Here is a 20,870-nt window from a genome sequence, read left to right as displayed (position 1 = left end):
CCTGAACTGTTCTGTACAGATATTTTCTTTTCACATTGTCCTTTTCAGCACAGTTCCCGCAACTATAGATGCGCAATCAGCCCCAGCCAGTACAGCTGGGCGGTTCGGTTCGGTTTGCCTTAGTATTGTGAAAAGAGTATTAGAGCAAGAATAGTATTTATTTATTTTTTTACCTACCAGCATCTTAGGTATCTACTGTACTGCCTTCACAGCCAGTGAAACTGAGTGGCAAATAGCCATGGTCCAATCGTCGACAGAAAGAATCTTCAAATGTTCTTATATTACAGTCTTAGAACTAAGATGAAATGTCATCAATGCTTGCCAGGGTGCGTGGGAGTTGAAAAGAGTCGCATGCAGTCAGATCTGAAAACCCTTAGATTCCAAACTTGTCCTTGAGACTTTTTTATTTATTACATTTTACTGTACCACTCTTTTATGTATTTTTTGTTTGTTTTGTTAAACTGAGAAATAGTTGTTTTTTTATGTCTCTGAATTTTAAACATGCAAAAAGTATTTTATCCTGTTGTTTAAAAAACTCCACGTTAATGTTAACTGTTTGATTTATAATAAAAATGACCTTTTACTGAATTATTGCTGGTCTTGAAGCGTGATGATGCGTCTCTGCTGAAATTTGAACTTCGGCAACTATAGCTGTTAAATTGATGATTGCTGACATCACATACATAGTAGATAGACAAATAGCATGTACATACTATCGCATCAGGAATGCATCGTTATCTATCACTTGTTGTCTCTAGTGGTCTATCAACTGATGTGTGCTTAGCTGTAACTGTTGCCCTAGTGCAATGCATTGTTTGAGCTGTAATCACGAAGTACGTTTGTCCATGCATCTGCGAGTTGCGTTTGTGTGTGTGCTTGTAGGATGAGAGTGTTTGCATGTGAATGTCGGAGAGTGTGTGTGTGTTGTGTATTGATCAAAGTCTATCCCCTCTGGTGCGGCTTTGGTTACTGACTGACAGAGCACGGAGAGAAGGGAGAGAGGAGGGAGGGAGGGAGCGACAGACTCGGGGGATAATACCCTAGAAGGGAGTCTAATGATCCAAGATAATTGGATCTGTTGTTGCATTCTGTAGTTAAGAATGGCAGCTCTGTTGAATGAAAGGCAACACTGGTGTAATCTGGGCTCTCTCCAGTATCACCAGGTTCCAGGTGATTATCCACTCAACGCTAAATTCATTCCTGATTTGATCACTTAATCATCTCTATAAATAAACAGGTTTTCTCCTCAAAAAGTCTTGGAGAAAAAATGTGATCTTGGGTCAAAAGACTATTCAATGGTTATGAAGAATTGATTCAATGTCATGACATGATTGCTGCAATTTTCTGTTAAAACGATTATTATTATCTCAACCAATACATTGGCATCTTAACCAATATATTGGTTTCAACCAATACATTGTTTGGGTAACAGTTTAGTTGTCTTTATGGCTTGTAGTAACTGAGTAACTACTTTGTTATCTCCAAAATGTTATTACTCAGATAAACATAGTAACTATACAGAACAAAAATATAAACGCAACATGCAACAATTTCAAAGATTTTACTGAGATACAGTTCATATGAGGAAATCAGTCAATTGAAATAAATTCCTTAGGCCCTAATCTATGGATTTCACATGACTGGGAATACAGATACAGTTGAAGTCAGACGTTTACATACACCTTAGCCAAATACATTTAAAATCAGGTTTTCACAATTCCTGACATTTAATTCTAGTAAAAATTCCCTGTCTTAGATCAGTTAGAATCACCACTTTATTTTAAGAATGTGAAATGTTAGAATAGTAGAGAGAATGATTTATTTCAGCTTTTATTTCGTTCATCACATTCTCATTGGGACAGAAGTTTACATACACTCAATTAGTATTTGGTAGCATTGCCTTTAAATTGTTTAACTTGGGTCAAACGTTTCGGGTAGCCTTCCACAAGCTTCCCACAATAAGTTGGGTGAATTTTGGCCCATTCCTCCTGACAGAGCTGGTGTAATGGAGTCAGGTTTGTAGGCCTCCTTGCTTGCACACGCATTTTCAGTTCTGCCCATTTTCAGTTCTGCCCACAAATTTTCTATAGGATGAGGTCAGGGCTTTGTGATGGCCACTCCAATACCTTGACATTGTTGGCCTTAAGCCATTTTGCCAAAACTTTGGAAGTATGCTTGGGGTCATTGTCCATTTGGAAGACCCATTTGCGACCAACCTTTAACTTGTCCATGTCCTGATGACTTGAGATGTTGCTTCAATATATCCACATAATTTTCCTATCTCATGATGCCATCTATTTTGTGAAGTGCACCAGTCCCTCCTGCAGAAAAGCACCCCCACAACATGATGCTGCTACCCCTGTGCTTCACAGTTGGGATGGTGTTCTCCCCCTTTTTCCTCCAAACATGAAGATGGTCATTATGACCAAACAGTTCTATTTTTGTTTCATCAGACCAGAGGACATTTCTCCAAAAAGTACGATATTTGTCCCCATGTGCAGTTGCAAACTGCAGTCTGGCTTTTTTTATGGTGAATTTGGAGCAGTGGCGTCTTCCTTGCTGAGCGGCCTTTCAGGTTATGTCGATATAGGACTCGTTTTACTGTGGAAATAGATACTTTTGTACCCGTTTCCTCCAGCATCTTCACAAGGTCCTTGAAATACATCCACAGGTACACCTCCAATTGACTCAAATGATGTCAACTAGCCTAATAGAAGCTTCTAAAGCCATGACATTATTTTCTGGAATTTTCCAAGTTGTTGAAATGCACAGTCAACTTAGTGTATGTAAACTTCTGACCCACTGGAATTGTGATTCAGTGAATTATAAGTGAAATAATCTTTCTGTAAATAGTTGTTGGAAAAATGACTTGTGTCATGCACAAAGTAGATGTCCTAACCGACTTGCCAAAACTCTAGTTTGTTAACAAGAAATTTGTGAAGTGGTTGAAAAACTAGTTTTAATGACTCTAACCTAAGTGTATGTAAACTTCCGTCCTCAACTGTATACATCTGTTGGTCACAGATACCTTAAAAGAAATGGGCCTTACAATGGGCCTAAGGATCTCATCATGGTATTTCTGTGCATTCACATTGCCATCGATAAAATTTTATTGTGTTCGTTGTCAGTAGCTTATGCCTATACCATAACCCAAACGCCACCATGGGGCACATTGTTCACAACGATGACGTCCGCAAACCCCTTGTCAAAGTGACATCATAAACATGGTCTGAGGTTGTGGGGCCGGTTGGAAGTGCTGCCAAATTCTCTAAAACGATGTTGGAAGCAGCTTAGGGTCGAGAAATTGACATTAAATTGTCTGGCAACAGCTCTAGTGGACAATCCTGTAGTCAGAATGCCAATTGCAGGCTCCCTCAACACTTGAGACATCTGTGGAATTGTGTTGTGTGACAAAACTGCACATTAGAGGGGCCTTTTATTGTCCCCAGCACAAGGTGCACCTGTGTAATGATCATGCTGTTTAATCAGCTTCTTGATATGCCACACCTGTCAGGTGGATGGATTATCTTGGAAAATTAGAAATGCTCACTAACATGGACCTAAAATAAATTTGTGCACAAAATGTGAAAGAAATAAGCTTTTGGTGTATGGAAAATTTCTGGGATCTTTTATTTCAGCTCATGAAACATGAGACCAATACTTTACATGTTGTGTTTATATTTTTGTTCAGTGTAGATAAGCATAATGGAAGAATGATCGAATTGGAATGTTAGAAAACCATTCAAATTCTGGCTGTCATATCAGTTACTACTTACTATGTAATTACATAAATACAAGATACATTAACTGTATGGTATCTGTTAAACTTAATGACATTTTCATCAACATTTGTGTTGAAGTATATAATCATGTAAACCTAGATTTGTGATTAAGACCTCTCTGTGTTGTGAGTCCTTTAATCCTCCCTCACACCTACTGAACTACTCAAGACATGACTAATATAACACGGCTTGGTTAAAATGAATGAGGGGACAGTTAGACAGACAAACAAAGAGACAGTAAAATTCTCTTCCACAGATCATTCCACACCCAATGATGGATTGTACCAGGCACAGACAGTATTTCGTAAAAATATCATGTCACAGTTCGCTCCGGAACTTTCATTACGCACACCTGGCCCCTATTGCCAGGGATTAGTAATTGTATAAGTGTGTCCTTGGTTTACCATTGTCCTGTCGATTATTGTTACTATGTCCGTTGGTGCGTGTGAGTACCTGTGCTGTGTGTTTTGGGCGTTCGTGCCCTTGTGGATTGCGCAGATGATTACGGGTCTCTTCCCGTGTGTTAATCATTGTGTGCGTGTTATTTATTCGATGTACTCCTCGCTCTTTTGGTTTGGGTTTCTACCCTGTGTTGTGTTACATGTTTGTTTGGCCTTCGTCCATGTGCCTTTACACGGCACGCCTTAATTTGGGCTTAATAAAAAAACCTATTACGCATTCCTGCGCCTGTCTCCCGATCCTTCATGCCAGCGTGACACATCACCCTATTGGTGCCCTTTGCCACAAATGGGCTGGGCTTGGCAGGTAGCACCAGCAGCAATAATACACACTTCACCATGGGAATGTAACAGCACAGCTGAACTGAAGACTTGACTGACGACTTACAGCGTCCCCTGGCGAGAGCGTGCACTCTAACTACATTATGCTGGGAAGAGACATGAGTAAAATAGGATTCCATCATTTTTCAAGAGGAGAGTCAACACTATGTTCCTTGGGTGTATTGTCCACAGTGTGAATTCCGACAGATGTTGATTGAGTCTGCCATTCGTTGCTTTGACAATTTTGACAGCTCCAGTTTGTATGTATACCTCTCAGGCTTCTGTACACATGAAGAGATAATGTCCACTATCAAAAGTTGAGAGGAGGGCCATGTACTTTTCATCAAAGCACTGCACAATCACATACACCTGGATAATCAGATGCACAGTCTGGATGTTGTAACTGAACTCCTTTTATTAGTTTCCCACATGTTGACATCTGAAGAATAAGTCCTCTGTTGCCCGTGCCACCATGGAGACAGTGAGAAGTGAGGGTCCATTCATTTTCACTGGGAAGGTAGAGCTGAAATGCACACCACTGTACCAAACAGAGGCATCTCTATGCATACACTTTACAAAAATACAAAGTGGCACTGTTGGAAACACACTCAGGTAATACCCAGAGGCCAGAGTCCTTCACATTTGCAACTAAAAGTACATCCCTGAAACTCTGTCCATGTAGAAATCTGATTGTGATGTATTTCTCTTGTCGGTGTAGGAGGTGCATGCCCCCGGGATGGATAGTGGTGCACTATGGACGTAATGGTGTCAGAGTTAAATTAATACATAAATAACTTCAAAGGGCTCTCTAACGTAGGCGTGTACACAGGGGTAAACTGTGGAAGAGAGAGACAAATATCCCACCCATTAAGGATAATTACAAAGTTAAAGACTGTGGCTCTGGGACAGGGGTATTGTACTCTAGGAATAGCTGGCTGTTCCCACAGGGTAGCCAGAAGTTTACAGAGAGGGATGTTTGGCTGATGAGAAAGGATGATTAGACACACAATGTCACATAAGGTGATGAGTGGCATTTAAAGAGGTTTAATTTACATTCGGGAGTGAAAAAAATGCTTTCCAATTGGGTGATGTTGCTACTACAAAGACATAAAGACAAGCACATTGCCAACGTAAAAATCATGCAGGCCTACTCAGGTAAGTGCAAAAGATGAGACTCTTCTTTTGCTCTCTCAAGCTCCTCCTCCTCATTCTTGTCATTGCAACAGAAGTTTTGCTGAACGAACGTAAAAAACGCGCTAAGAATCTGTGATGCCAAAGATGGTTAATACATTAAGATAGTTCACTCAGGCCGTTTACCATTGGAAAAAAAAGCAAGTTCCGGTACTTAACTGGGTGTGTCTCCCATAGACAGCAATGAAATAGCAGCTGGGTCTGGTCTACTAAATTCATTGAAAAAACGGGTGAACAAACAGCGAGTGAGGTGTCTCGCTTCCTAGTTCTTCTTTGGCCAGGCTGCGCAGTGTCTGTCATACTTCCTGAAACACCTGTTTGTCAGTTAGTGGGCACTGGACAGGCACAGCGGAGCAAATGAGTTACACAAAAACATGGACGACGAGTCCCTGGAATACAATTTATTTTAATTCCCTACCTCATTTTACTGAAATGGTTCGGCAACAACATATACGTTTGAACATTGTATTGTTGCTGTATTTAATGGTTTGTTTTGGTGAGTACAGCCCTCTCATTTGTCGAGCTCGTTTTCAATGTCACAGATCGCCGAATTTGCGACACAAACAAATTAAACACAAACATTCGTTTATTTGTATTTTTATAGAATCCTGAATTTGTACCCTGTATAATTGTCTAGGCCTACTGTTTTTATCATACAGACTCATTCATTGTGAATTATTGTTAGAATTATTATAATAAGCCTCATTTTTACCTTCACATTTAACATAATATATACAACATTTTGATTAGGCTACTATGTATCCATTTGTGAATAGCCGCTACCAAATAATTATACTGCATGTTCACAACAAACCAAATTGCGCCGGAGGCCTATGCTCCTTACAACAGGAATGCAGTACCCTGTCATGTGAAATTCATGAGACCCATGGCGTTGACCTTTTTCCTTGTTTTCAATCTCCCTCACGTTTTGTTATTGAGCTTAAAGTGGCCTGCGTCCAATGCAAAGCATCCATGATCTATAACTGTGAATATGACTCTTGGGTGAGGTCTATTGACATTGATCAGATTTATATAACAATTCCTATTCGCATATTTACTGGTTGAACAGTAGGAGGAGTCATTTCCTGTATGTTTGAGACATATGTGGATAAATGCCAATGGGTTGCCAACTTTCCCATCAACAGTTTAAATGTTAACAGCTATCAAGCATCTGCTACTCGAAAGGCTCTTCAACTTGAAATATTATTTATTATTTAAAAAATAAATTCTACCTTGTTTATGAGATTAGCTTGTTCATTTCCAGTCCACTTTACAATGAGGTCTTTTTAAATAGCGCAGGATTTCTGCATATTAATCCTATGTAGATCACAGTACTCAGACTGTCTCTGTGTCCATAGTTTTTAAAAAAATGTCTGCTTTGGATGTGACCTTCACTTGTCTCTGTGGGGACAGTGTCCAAAGGCTTACAGTTGAAGTTGGAAGTTTACATACACCTTAGCCAAATACATTTAAACTCAGTTTTTCACAATTCCTGACATTTAATCCTAGTAAAAAATCCCTGTTTTAGGGCAGTTAGAATCACCACTTTATTTAAGAATGTGAAATGTCAGAATAATTGTAGAGAGAATTATTTATTTCTGCTTTTATTTCTTTCAGCACATTCCCAGTGGGTCAGAAGTTTACATACACACAATTAGTATTTGGTAGCATTGCCTTTAAATTGTTTAACTTGGGTCAAATGTTTCGGGTGGCCTTCCACAAGCTTCCCACAATAAGTTGGGTGAATTTTGGCCCATTCCTCCTGACAGAGCTGGTGGAACGGAGTCGGGTTTGTAGGCCTCCTTGCTTGCACACACTTTTTCAGTTCTGCACACAAATTCTCTATAGGTTTGAGGTCAGGGCTTTGTGATGGCCACTCCAATACCTTGACTTTGTTGTCCTTAAGCCATTTTGCCACAACTTTGGAAGTATGTTTGAGCTCATTGTCCATTTGGAAGACCCATTTGCGACCAAGCTTTAACTTCTTGACTGATGTCTTGAGATGTTGCTTCAACATATCCACATAATTTTCCTATCTCATGATGCCATCTATTTTGTGAAGTCCACCAGTCCCTCCTGCAGCAAAGCACCCCCACAACATGATGCTGCTTCACGGGTTGAGATGGTGTTCTTCGGCTTGCAAGCCTCCCCCTTTTTCCTCCAAACATAACTATGGTCATTGTGGCCAAACAGTTCTATTTTTGTTTCATCAGACCAAAGGACATTTCTCCAAAAAGTACGATCTTTCTCCCCATGTGCAGCTGCAAACTGCAGTCTGGCTTTTTTATGGCAGCTTTGGAGCACTGGCTTCTTCCTTGATGAGCGGCCTTTCAGGTTATGTCGATATAGGACTCCTTTTACTGTGGATATAGATACTTTTGTACCTGTTTCCTCCAACATCTTCACAATGTCCTGTGCTGTTGTTCTGGGATTGATTTTCATTTTTCGCACCAAAGTACGTTCATCTCTAGGAGACAGAACGCGTCTCCTTCCTGAGCAGTATGACGGCTGCGTGGTCCCATGGTGTTTATACTTGCGTACTATTGTTTGTACAGATGAACGTGGTACCTTCAGGCATTTGGAAATTGCTCCCAAGGATGAACCAGACTTGTGGAGGTCTCCAATTTCTTTTCTGAGGTCTTGCCTGATTTCTTTTGATATTCCCATGATTTTCTCAAGCAAAGAGGCACTGAGTTTGAAGGTTTGCCTTGAAATACATCCACAGGGCCTCCCGGGTGGCGCAGTGGTTAAGGGCGCTGTACTGCAGCGCCAGCTGTGCCATCAGAGTCCTGGGTTCGCGCCCAGGCTCTGGCGCCCAGGCTCTGTCGTAACCGGCCGCGACCGGGAGGTCCGTGGGGCGACGCACAATTGGCCTAGCGTCGCCCGGGTTAGGGAGGGCTTGGTCGGTAGGGGTGTCCTTGTCTCATCGCGCACCAGCGACTCCTGTGGCGGGCTGGGCGCAGTGCGCGCTAGCCAAGGTTGCCAGGTGCACAGTGTTTCCTCCGGCGCATTGGTGCGGCTGGCTTCCGGGTTGGATGTGCTGTGTTAAAGAAGCAGCGGCTTGGTTGGTTGTGTATCGGAGGACGCATGACTTTCAACCTTCGTCTCTCCCGAGCCCGTACGGGAGTTGTAGCGATGAGACAAGATAGTAGCTACTACAACAATTGGATACTACGAAATTGGGGAGAAAAAGGGGTAAAAAAAAAGAAAAAAAAAAAAAAATAGAAATACATCCACAGTTGCACCTCCAATTGACTCAAATGATGTCAATTAGCCTAACGGACGCATTTTTTGGAATTGTCCAATGTTGCCAAGCTGTTTAAAGGCACAGTCAACTTAGTGTATCTTCTGACCCACTGGAACAGTGAAATAACCTGTCTGTGAACAATTGTCGGAAAATTACATGTGTCATGCACAAAGTAGATGTTCTAACTGACTTGCCAAAACTCTAGTTAGTTAACAAGACATTTGTGGAGTGGTTGAAAAACGAGTTTTAATGACTCCAATTTAATTGTACGTAATCTTCTGACTTCAACTGTATCTACTTGCTCCAAGGCAGAAGAATTGTTATGTACTGTTGAAATGTGAATCACATGCAGACCTTGCTGTATGTTAAATGATACATTTGCATTTCCCTGTGTGGGTTGGAATTCACATGGAAAATACAGTATTGGATATTTGGGGGTGGCCCTGTTTTGAAATATGACACACATTATTTAAATCTTTTGTATTTTTATTTATTTATTTTTACATTGCACAATGTCTGCATTGGCGACGCTCATCACAAGGAATACTATTACTACTACTACTGTAGGCTGTGTTGTTATTGCCATGTTTGCTAGTAGTTGATGGAAAGATCAACAGATTGTTGTTTGCTTGCCAATCCAGGAAGTGGTAAAGGACTATTTTACAAGTGCCACTTGTACATACACTTGTTATGGAAATCATTAGAACATTTCCACACATTATACAACGTGTGTGCAGTGCTTGTTTCGTAGGCAGAACAGCTATTAAATGGTTGAGATTTTGATTAATTGCTTGGAATGCTTGTGGTTGTTATGTCTGTATGTTGCCAATGCCAGACTCTCAATGTCAATGAAAAGATAACAAGGAAAGAAAGAGAGAACTAGGACACTTACTGCTACAGCTATTCTTGAGTCGTCTGGTAGTCTTGTTGTCAGATGATGCCAGGCAAACAATGTCTCCCATGGAAAATGCATTAGATTGTGTAATTCCAATTAATAGCAGGCAGTGTACAGATGTTTTAATGTTGCCACCTGGGTACTGGATTAATACTGGGTCAACAATGTGGGCCTTTAGGGGTACCTTTGACATTGTAAAATGAGACATTTAGCTTTATTCTGTTTATTTTTGTTTTATTTATATGAACTACCTTTCTTCCAAATTATTAATCTTTTGACTATCACAATGTATTTAGTTCCCAACTGGATTTCACTCAAAATTCTGTACAATTCCTCCTCCTGAATCTATCTTCCTCATCTGACCACCTCACCCTCCCTGCCCTGCTGTCTCCCTCAGTGCTGTGCCCTGTGTCAGGCATAACAGTGAGCTCCCCTGCGGAGGTCCATTCTGTGAGGGGTGATGCCGTCACCCTGACTTGCACCTTCACCTCTACCAGCCGAGCCACCAGCCGTATGTCAGTGGACTGGTCCTACAGGCCTCAGAGCGGAGGCCCTCCGCAGGCGGTAAATATCCACCATAGAAAATGAATCAGTATATTGAGTTGATTGATAATAAAGCGCATATTGAATGAAGAATTACTGTGCTTTTACAGCCTGGCATGGGTACACTTAATATGGCTGCCACCGGCCCTCCCATCCCAATACATTGACTTGAATTGTGATGCCCGTTAGAGTAATTCTATTTCTATGGTACACTTAACCCCTGGAAATATGACTCAGAAACCCCAGGCAGTTAGGGGCAGGAATCAGGGTCACTCTTCTACATCTTGGTGATGTGGTAAATGTATGTTAAGTTGCGGTTAGGTCTCTGACACCAAAGCTCCCCTAGATTCAATTTCCTTGTCGATACTCTTAGCAGCTGACCGCGTAAGTTTTTAATTCCATTTCGAGGGCCGATAATGTATACGCTATGTAGTTGTTGGCATATCATATCCTATAGGAGCACTCAGAGCTAATGTGCTGCAGCTCCCTTGATGAGGTGATAGGAGCTGTTGGTTTAGTCATTAAGATGTAGTAGTCAGGCCTACTGCTGTGTCAGTGTCAGCAGATAGTGTGGGCTGTTACGTCACCCAACACAAACTCTTCATCCTAGGTGTGTCGGCTGTATAAGCATAACATGGTTGTTGGTTTAAATTCCTTATTTACTCGAAAAAGTTTGTTTTGTGCAACTATAGATGGATAAGGAAACGTGGAACTTTTTGCCGCATAGCCCAACAGAGCTAGCCAACACAACAGAGCTAGCCAACACAACAGAGCTAGAGAGTGAATTTGTCTCTCATAGTACATTTATTTCTATCCAATTTCATTAGCAGATTTGGACACATTTATTGCCACAATCGTATATCAAAAGGCACTGTGAATAAGTATTTGAAAACTCAATCAGAAATATAATTTATCAGCCAATGCTTGAGAACTATGAATTGGTGGTGTGCTTCAGTCTCCCTGCATAATTATCAATATCTTGATGAGAATGAATTTCCAGGGTTGAAAAGGCAGCTCAAAATGTCCAACGATTAAATCACATATCCATAGCAACGGATAGCAAGGAAGGACTTGGATGGCTTGTGATTAAATTCCTCTGAATGACACTGAATGAACACCTCCAGTCAATCAATGTCCTGTATAAGACATGAGCAAATCAATTCAATATCCATTTTGATGGCCATGATCCATCAGGTTTTTATTCGGTGAGTCACTACCGTTACGGTAACCACAAACCTTTGAACCACAGACCCTAACATTTGCACCCCGAGAGACGGTTTCCCGGACCCAAATTAGTCCTGGATTGAAAATCATTCAATGATGATTCTACATTGAAAGTGAGTTTTAGTCCAGGACTAGTTTTAATCTGGGTCTGGCTCTGAATGTTTCAGAGGTACTTGGCTAGTTGTAACCTGTCTGAGGTAGGCCTAAGTATCTTTCTGGGTTGACTGGGTGCAGTGATTGGGTTTAGTGTGCTGTCAGTCTCAGCTCTATGGCTGTCTGAACTGAAGTGCCTCCTGGAGAGCCCAGCCCATACAGAGCTATAAAACAAATATAACTGCTAAGCACCATTGATTGTTAACAGCCCTGCCGTGTGTTGGTCTTTGTACATTTTCCTGTGCCGTTTATTCACTATGTGTAATTAGTTTTCTTCAATGTGTCTATTTGACACTTCTTATTGTCTATTTGTCGGTGTGTTGTCGTCTGAGTAAAGCCCTATTTTAGCTTTTTGAAACCATTCCCAGCCTTCTACCCCCGCTACTTTTCGAAATGCGGTAATGGTTAGTGTGATTGATGCTGTATGTCTGTTGTCTGTGTCTTGTTAAGTGGCTCTGTTGTTGCCAAGGTCTGAGTAACACTGTACTAACCCTATGCCCAGAGTCATCCCAATCTCTCCTCTTCTCTTTGTTCCCCAGTTCTTCCACTTCTCCTCTCTGGTGTTCCCTCCGCGGGATGGCCAGTTTAATGGGCGTGTGAAGTGGCTGGGTAGCCCGGCCCGGGGCGAGGCCTCCATCCAGCTCCTCAACGCCTCCCTCAGCGACAACGGCACCTACACCTGCTCCGTCAGGAACCCCCCCGACGTCCACGGATTCCCCACCTCACAGACCGTCCTCACCGTGACGCCCGAAGGTGAGGCAATTCCTCAGAGGAATGTATATTTAGGGCCAAATTCTAACTTGAGATGGGTACATGTGAATCATGCACTGATGTTAATAGGACTTTTGAGAACATTTTCCAGTAAGAACATTTGTGTGCGTCTCAAGTCAGAATTTGTCCCATAATTGAGAGGCAGGAGTTTAAGATTTGTTAGTAAAGGTGAGGTGTGGGTTCACCCTGTTGACCTGTTGACCTTAGGAATGATGATGTGTAGAACATGACTGTGTGGGAATTGTGGCACTGGGGAGATTTACTTCTCATTGGGCAGTAAAACCTACCTCATGTTCAATACTGGTATGGTCGGTCACATTTATTGATGCCTTTTCGAATACTTATAGATTTCAGTACGTGTGCGCTACACATTGTCACATTTTCCACAAAGCTAAAACAATCCATCTTTTAGAAGCTTTTGAGGACAGGATGCAGATTTATTTTACAGGTTTATTAAAGCAATTGCACACAAAGGCATGCTAAACTACGTTTTTAGTACGGCTGTGCTGAGGTCATACAAGGCGGATCTCATAACTAAAGGGATTAACAAATCTTTACCCTCTCCACTTACGCTGAGTGTGTATGTGGTTATGATGAACCCTCTCCTCTCCACAGTGCTCGCGGTTCACTTCTCAGATGTGGCGGTGCTTTTAGCCTTCATACTGCTTCCTTCCACCATCATCACACTGGCTCTGCTGGGTCGCATGTGCTGCCCTCCGAGGGACAAGAGCCAGACCCAGGGTTACCACTCCCCTATTGAGGTCACACCTGGGTGAGTAGATTTACTCCTCAATCAGTGCACCAGTTCTTCATGGCCTCCTTGACATATGGACATATGTTTTTAAAGAAGTGATATGGTTTTGGTAAAGAGAGCCCCCATCGCTGACTTGCTGAGTGGACACTATGGCTTTTTCTCTAATCTTTCCTTGATTCATTTTGTCCTCTCTCCTCGCCTCCTTCTCAAAATGCATTGGAGAAGAGGTTCCAAGGGGAGGGACAGTGGACCTTCTCCTCCAATACGATTGAATAGAAGCCGAGCAGAGATGACGCGAGGAATCAAGGAAAGATCAATTGAGAAACTGTTTTGTGATTTGACCAATTTGAACTCTACCATCTTTTTGACAGAGAGGAGCCTGGCTTCAAGCAGATCCACAGCAAGGAGAAAAACATGACATGCTGCCACGTATATTTGCTGGTATGGCATGTTTCTTTTTGCTTATGAATTAGTTAGGGGCACATGTCTCCCCGAACAATTTGATTTGAAGTTGAATTTCTCACATGCGCCGAATTCAACAGTGAAATGCTTACTTACAAGCCCTTAACCAACAATGTAGTTTTAAGAAAAAATAAGTGTTAAGTAAAAAATAACAGTAACATATATATATATATATATATATATAATTAAAGAGCAGCAGTAAAATAACAATAGCGAAGCAACAGTTAGTCAAGGTAATTGAGGTAATATGTGCATGTAGGTAGAGTTAAAGTGACTATGCATAGATAATAAACAGAGAGTAGCAGCAGTGTAAAAAAGGGGGGTAATGCAAATAGTCTGGGTAGCCATTTGATTAGCTGTTCAGGAGTCTAATTACTAGGGGGTAGAAGCTGTTAAGAAGTCTTTTGGGCCTCGACTTTGCGCTCCGGTACCGCTTGCCATGAGGTAGCAGAGAGAACAGTCTATGATTAGGGTGGCTGGAGTCTTTGACAGACACCGCCTTGTATAGAGGTCTTGGATGGAAGGAAGCTTGGCCCCGGTGATGTACTGGGCCGTACGCACTACCCTCTGTAGTGCCTGGCGGTCGGTGTCCGAGCATTTCCCATACTAAGCAGTGAAGCAACCAGTACTGTCAAAAGGTATAGCTGTAGAACCTTTTGAGGATCTCAGGACCCATGCCAAATCTTTTCAGTCTCCTGAGGGGAATAGGCTTTGTCGTGCCCTCTTCACGACTGTCTTGGTGTGCTTGGACCATGATAGTTTGTTGGTGTCCACATCACCAAGGAACTTGAAGCTCTCAACCTGCTCCACGACAGCCCCGTTGATGAGAATGAGGGCGTGCTCAGTCCTCCTTTTCCTGTAATCCACAATCATCTCCTTTGTCTTGATCATGTTGAAGGATAGGTTGTTGTCCTGGCACCACATGGCCAGGTCTCTGACCTCCTCCCTATAGGATGTCTCATCGTTGTCGGTGATCAGGCCTACCACTGTTGTGTCATCGGCAAACTAAATGATGGTGTTGAAGTTGTGCCTGGCCATGCAGTCATGAGTGAACAGAGAGTACAGGAGGGGACTGAGCATTCACCCTTGAGGGGCCCCCGTGTTGAGGATCAGCGTGGCGACTGTGTTGTTACCTACCCTTACCACCTGGGGGCGGCCCGTCAGGAAGTCCAGGATCCAGTTGCAGAGGGAGGTGTTTAGTCCCCGGGTCCTTAGCGTAGTGATGAGCACTATGGTGTTGAATGCATTCTCACATAGGTGTTCCTTTTGTCCAGGTGGGAAAGGGCAGTGTGGAGTGCAATAGAGATTGCATCATCTGTTGGAGCGGTACGCAAATTGAAGTGGGTCTAGGGTTTCTGGGATAATGGTGTTGATGTGAGCCATGACCAGCCTTTCAAAGCACTTCGTGTTACAGACATTAGTGCTACTGGTCAGTAGTCATTTAGGCAGGTTACCTTTGTGTTCTTGGGCACAGGGACTATGGTGGCCTGCTTGAAACATGTTGGTATTATCGACTCAGTCAGGGACAGGTTGAAAATGTCAGTGAAGGCACTTGCCAGCTGGTCAGCGTATGCTCAGAGTACACATCCTGGTAATCCGTCAGGTATTGCGGTCTTGTGAATGTTGACCTGTTTAAATGTCTTACTCACATCTGCTACGGAGAGCGTGATCACACAGTCGTCCGGAACAGATGATGATCTCCTCATGCATGTTTCAGTGTTACTTTCCTCGAAGCAAGCATAGAAGTCATTTATCTCGTTGGGTAGGCTCATGTCACTGGGCAGCTCGCGGCAGGGCTTCCCTTTGTAGTCTGTAATAGTTTGCAAGCCCTGCCACATCCAACGAGCGTCAGAGCCGGTGTAGTACAATTCAATCTTAGTCCTGTATTGACACTTTGCCTGTTTGATGGTTTGTCGGATGGCATAGTGGGAGTTCTTATAAGCATCTGGGTTAGAGTCCCGCTCCTTGAAATCGGCAGCTCTACCCTTTAGCTCAGTGCGGATGTTGCTTGTAATCCATGGCTTCTGGTGGGGGTATGTACTAGAGGTCGACCGACCATGATTTTTCAACACCTATACCGATTATTGGAGGACTAAAAAAAATCCGATACCGATTAACCGGACGATTTATAAAAATAAAATAAAAAATGTATTTGTAATAATGACAATTACAACAATACTGAATGAACACTTGTTTTAACTAATATAATACATCAATAAAATAAATTTAGCCTCAAATAAATAATGAAACAACAAACAAACAAACAATAATGCAAAAACAAAGTGCTGGAGAAAAAGGTAAAAGTGTAATATGTGCCATGTAAGAAAGCTAATGTTTAAGTTCTTTGCTCAGAACATGAGAACATATGAAAGCTGGTGGTTCCTTTTAACATGAGTCTTCAATATTCCCAGGTAATAAGTTTTAGGTTGTAGTTATTATAGGAATTATAGGACTATTTCTCTCTATACCATTTATATTTCATTAACCTTTGACTATTGGATGTTCTTATAGGCACTTTAGTATTGCCAGTGTAACAGTACAGCTTCCATCCCTCTCCTCGCCGCTACCTGGGCTCGAACCAGGAACACATCGACAACAGCCACCCTCGAAGCAGCGTTACCCATGCAGAGCAAGGGGAACAACTACTCCAAGTCTCAGAGCGAGTGACGTTTGAAAAGCTATTACCACGCACCCCGCTAACTAGCTAGCCATATCATATAGGTTACACCAGCCTAATCTCGGGAGTTGATAGGCTTGAAGTCATAAACAGCGCAATGCTTGAAGAATTGTGAAGAGCTGCTGGCAAAACGCACAAAAGTGCTGTTTGAATGAATGCTTACGAGCCTGCTGGTGCCAACCATCGACCAGTCAGACTGCTCTATCAAATCATAGACTTAATTATAACATGATAACACACAGAAATACGAGCCTTAGGTCATTAATGTGGTCGAATCGGGAAACGGTCATTTTGAAAACAAAATGTTTATTCTTTCAGGGAAATACGGAACCGTTACGTATTTTATCTAACGGATGCCATTCCTAAGTCTAAATATTGCTGTTACATTACACAACCTTCAATGTTATGTAATAATTACGTACAATTCTGGCAAATTAGTTCGCAATGAGCCAGGCGACCCAAACTGTTGCATATACCCTGACTCTGCGTGCAATGAACGCAAGAGAAGTGACACAATTTCACCTGGTTAATATTGCCTGCTAACCTTTCTTTTAGCTAAATATGCAGGTTTCAAAATATATACTTTTGTGTATTGATTTTAAGAAAGGCATTGATGTTTATGGTTAGGTACACGTGTGAGCAACGACAGTCCTTTTTCGAGAATGCGCACCACATCGATTATATGCAACGCAGGACACGCTAGATAACTACACATGGTTGATGATATTACTAGTTTAACTAGTGATTATGATTGATTGATTGTTTTTTACAAGATAAGTTTAATGCTACCTAGCAACTTACTTACCTTGGCTTCTTACTGCATTTGCGTAACAGGCAGGCTCCTCGTGAGGCAGGTGGGTAGAGCGTTGGACTAGTTAACCGTAAGATTGAATCCCTGAGCTGACAAGGTAAAAATCTGTCGTTCTGCCCCTGAACAAGGCAGTTAACCCACCGTTCCTAGGCAGTCATTGAATATAAGAATGTGTTCTTAACACTATATATATATATATATATATATATATATATATAATTTTTTTTTAATCTGCAAAATCGGCGTCCAAAAATACAGATGTCCGATTGTTATGAAAACTTGAAATCTGCCCTAATTAATCGGCCATTCCGATTAATCGGTCAACGTGTAGTATGTACGTACAGTCACTGCGGGGGGGACGTGATCGGTGCACTTATTGATGAAGCCAGTGACTGATGTGGTGTACTCCTCAATGCCATCGGAAGAATCCCAGAACATATTCCAGTCTGTGCTAGCAAAACAGTCCTGTAGCTTAGCATCTGCTTCATCTGACCACTTGTTTTTACTGACCGAGTCACTGGTGCCTCCTGCTCCTGAATCAGGAGGATAGAATTATGGAAAAACATCCCCACATGGATGGTATTCTTCGGGTGATGAGAGGTGTTGGGTTTGCGCCAGACATAGTTTTCCTTGATGGTCAAAAAGCTCAATTTTAGTCTCATCTGACCAGAGTACCTTCCATATGTTTGGGGAGTCTTCCACATGCCTTTTGGTGAACACCAAACGTGTTTGCTTAAACGTGTTTGCTTATTTTTTTCTTTAAGCAGTGGCTTTTTTTCTGGCCACTCTTCTGTAAAGCCCAGTTCTGTGGAGTGTACGGCTTAAAGTGGTCCTATGGACAGATACTCCAATCTCCACTGTGGGGCTTTGCAGCTCCTTCAGGGTTATCTTTGGTCTCTTTGTTGCCTCTCTGATTAATGCCCTCCTTGCCTGGTCTGTGAGTTTTGGTGGGCGGCCCTCTCTTGGCAGGTTTGTTGTGGTGCCATATTCTTTCCATTTTCTAATAATGGACTTAATTGTGCTCCGTGGGATGTTAAAAGTTTCAGATATTTTTTTATAACCCAACCCTGATCTGTACTTCTCCACAACTTTGTCTCTGACCTGTTTGGCGAGCTCATTGGTTTTCATGGTGCTGCTTGCTTGGTGGTGCCCCTTGCTTAGTGGTGTTGCAGACTCTGGGGCCTTTCAGAACAGGTGTATATATACTGAGATCATGTGACACTTCGATTGCACACAGGTGGACTTTATTTAACTAATTATGTGACTTCTGAAGGTAATTGGTTGCACCAGATATTTTTTAGGGGCATCATAGCAAAGGGGTGAATACATATGCACGAACCACTTTTCCATTTGTTTTTTTCCCCCTTCATTTCACTTCACCAATTTGGACTATTTTGTGTAGTCCATTACATGAAATCCAAATGAAAATCAGTTTAAATTACAGGTTGTAATGCAACAAAGCACAGTACGTGCTTGTAGTTCATCTATTTCATTATCCAGTGATTGTACGTTGGGTAATAGGATCGATGGTAAAGGCAGATTACTCGCCGTCGGATCCTTAGAAGGCACCCAGACCTACGTCCCCGATATCTCAGTCTCTTTCTCCTGGAAATAATGGGGATGAGGGCCTTGTCTGGAGTAAATTCTTTGCGTCCGACTCGTTACAGAAAAAAAAGTATTCTTCCAGTACGGGGTGAGTAATCGCTCTCCTCATATCTAGAAGCTAATTTAGGTCATAGGAGACGGTGGCAGAAACATTATGTACAAAATAAGTTACAAATAACGCACAAAAAAACACACAATAGCACAATTGGTTAGGGGACCGTAAAACGGCAGCCATCTCCTCCTGCGCCATTATAGCATACTCTAAATGTGGTTTATGTCTGGCAATTTGAGATGTTGCTGAAATATGTATCTGTTACCCCACTTCCTGTCTCTAGGATTCCGACTATGAGGATTACTACGTCCACAAAGAGAGGCCTCCGGTTCAGGGAGAGACCATGGCCGAGTCTCAGTGCTAGAGATCCCTGGTGGCGGTGGTCTGTAAGAACAGCTGCCCCCTCCATGCCTTGCCAATGGGAGGGGTTGAACGGAATTCTCCCTTAAACTGTTAAAAATGCCAAGATTCCTGGATTTGGCTCTGTGGAAGGGGCAGTCTCTCACACACACCTCCCTTCTCTCATGGCTTGTCCACAGCTGATTCCGCTGGTGGGATAAATGTGAGTCCTGTGCCAGACACACACACACATACGTTTAGCACTATACTCTAAACATTTCTGGATGGATTTTCTTATTTTGAAGGAGATGCATATATTATTAAGTTATTGTCTGCAATTAATATTATTTTAAACATGTCTTTAGAGTTAGTGTCACATATGAACCCATTCATATGACTACATTCAGGAGTGGACATATTATGACCTCACATTCTGAGGTTGAATGAATTTACAGGATTTGATTTACATGTTAGAATTTGGATGTACAGTGTAGTGAATGTTGTTGAATGCATGTATGTGCAAAATGTATTATAATTCTGCTTAATAAAATACATAAATGTTCTTGTCTGTTGGTTAAATGGTTAGTCCATATACCATGTAAATTGAACTACAGCACATTTTCAACTTAAAAACGTGCACCCATGTTTGAAATCCCCATCCATGTTGCTGGTGTGAACTACACTGAACATAAATATAAACGCAACATTTAAAGTGTTAGTCCCATGTTTAATGAGCTGAAATAAATGATCCCAGAAGTGTTCCATAAGCACATTTCTCCTTTGCCAAGATAATCCATCCACCTGACAGGTGTGGCATATCAAGAAGCTGATTAAACAGCATGATCATGACACAGGTGCACCTCGTGCTGTGGACAATAAAAGGCCTGGCTGCCAAGTTGGTGGGCCTATGCCCTCCAAGGCCCACCCATGGATGCACCCCTGCCTAGTCATGAGAAATCCAAAGATTAGGGCAGAGTGAATTTATTTAAATTGACAGATTTCCTTATATGAACTGTAATTCAGTAAAATCTTTGAAATTGTTTCATGTTGCGTTTATATTTTTGTTCAGTATAATAACCAATAGCATGTGTTGGATTCAGTGATTCCATATACATCTAGAAGGACCACTGGGTTTATGATATTGAGTGTAACTGTAATATTACAGTTTGAACATCTTGAAGAACAATCTGGCCTTATGATCTGTCCTTATGATCTCCACCTGGCACAGCCAGAAGAGGACTGGCCACCCCTCAGAGCCTGGTTCCTCTCTAGGTTTCTTCCTAGGTTCCTGACTTTCTATGGAGTTTTTCGTAGCCCCTATGCTTCTCCATCTGCATTGATTGCTGTTTGGGGTTTTAGGCTGGGTTTTTGTGTAAGCACTTTGTGATATCTGCTCATGTAAAAAGGGCCTTATAAATACATTTGATTGATTCAGTCCAAATAATAATAATAGATTGGAGTGGCTGGCTGGCTGGCATGCAGGCCAAAGTGGTGGATGGTCATTCAGTAGAATATTGTAATGATTTCCCTGTGAGGAGGGGATGTGGCATTATCCTGAAGCACATGTGAGGACAGAGTAGAGCCC

The 20,870-nt window shown here is 42.0% G+C and overlaps 1 protein-coding gene across 1 annotated transcript; it reads left to right on the top strand.

Moving 5' to 3' along the window:
* Positions 1-6,070: 6,070 nt before the first annotated feature.
* Positions 6,071-19,848, top strand: LOC139386303 (myelin protein zero-like protein 3). Its single transcript, XM_071131805.1, has 6 exons — positions 6,071-6,248; positions 10,292-10,458; positions 12,354-12,567; positions 13,201-13,357; positions 13,711-13,780; positions 19,230-19,848. The coding sequence occupies exons 1-6, from the start codon at positions 6,110-6,112 to the stop codon at positions 19,308-19,310; spliced, it is 828 nt and encodes a 275-aa protein (XP_070987906.1). The 5' UTR covers positions 6,071-6,109; the 3' UTR covers positions 19,311-19,848.
* Positions 19,849-20,870: the final 1,022 nt, after the last annotated feature.

This window comes from Oncorhynchus clarkii, chromosome 27 (assembly GCF_045791955.1).
Source record: "Oncorhynchus clarkii lewisi isolate Uvic-CL-2024 chromosome 27, UVic_Ocla_1.0, whole genome shotgun sequence".
Classification (NCBI taxonomy): Eukaryota; Metazoa; Chordata; class Actinopteri; order Salmoniformes; family Salmonidae; genus Oncorhynchus; species Oncorhynchus clarkii.
This window is presented reverse-complemented; position numbering and strand designations above follow the sequence as displayed.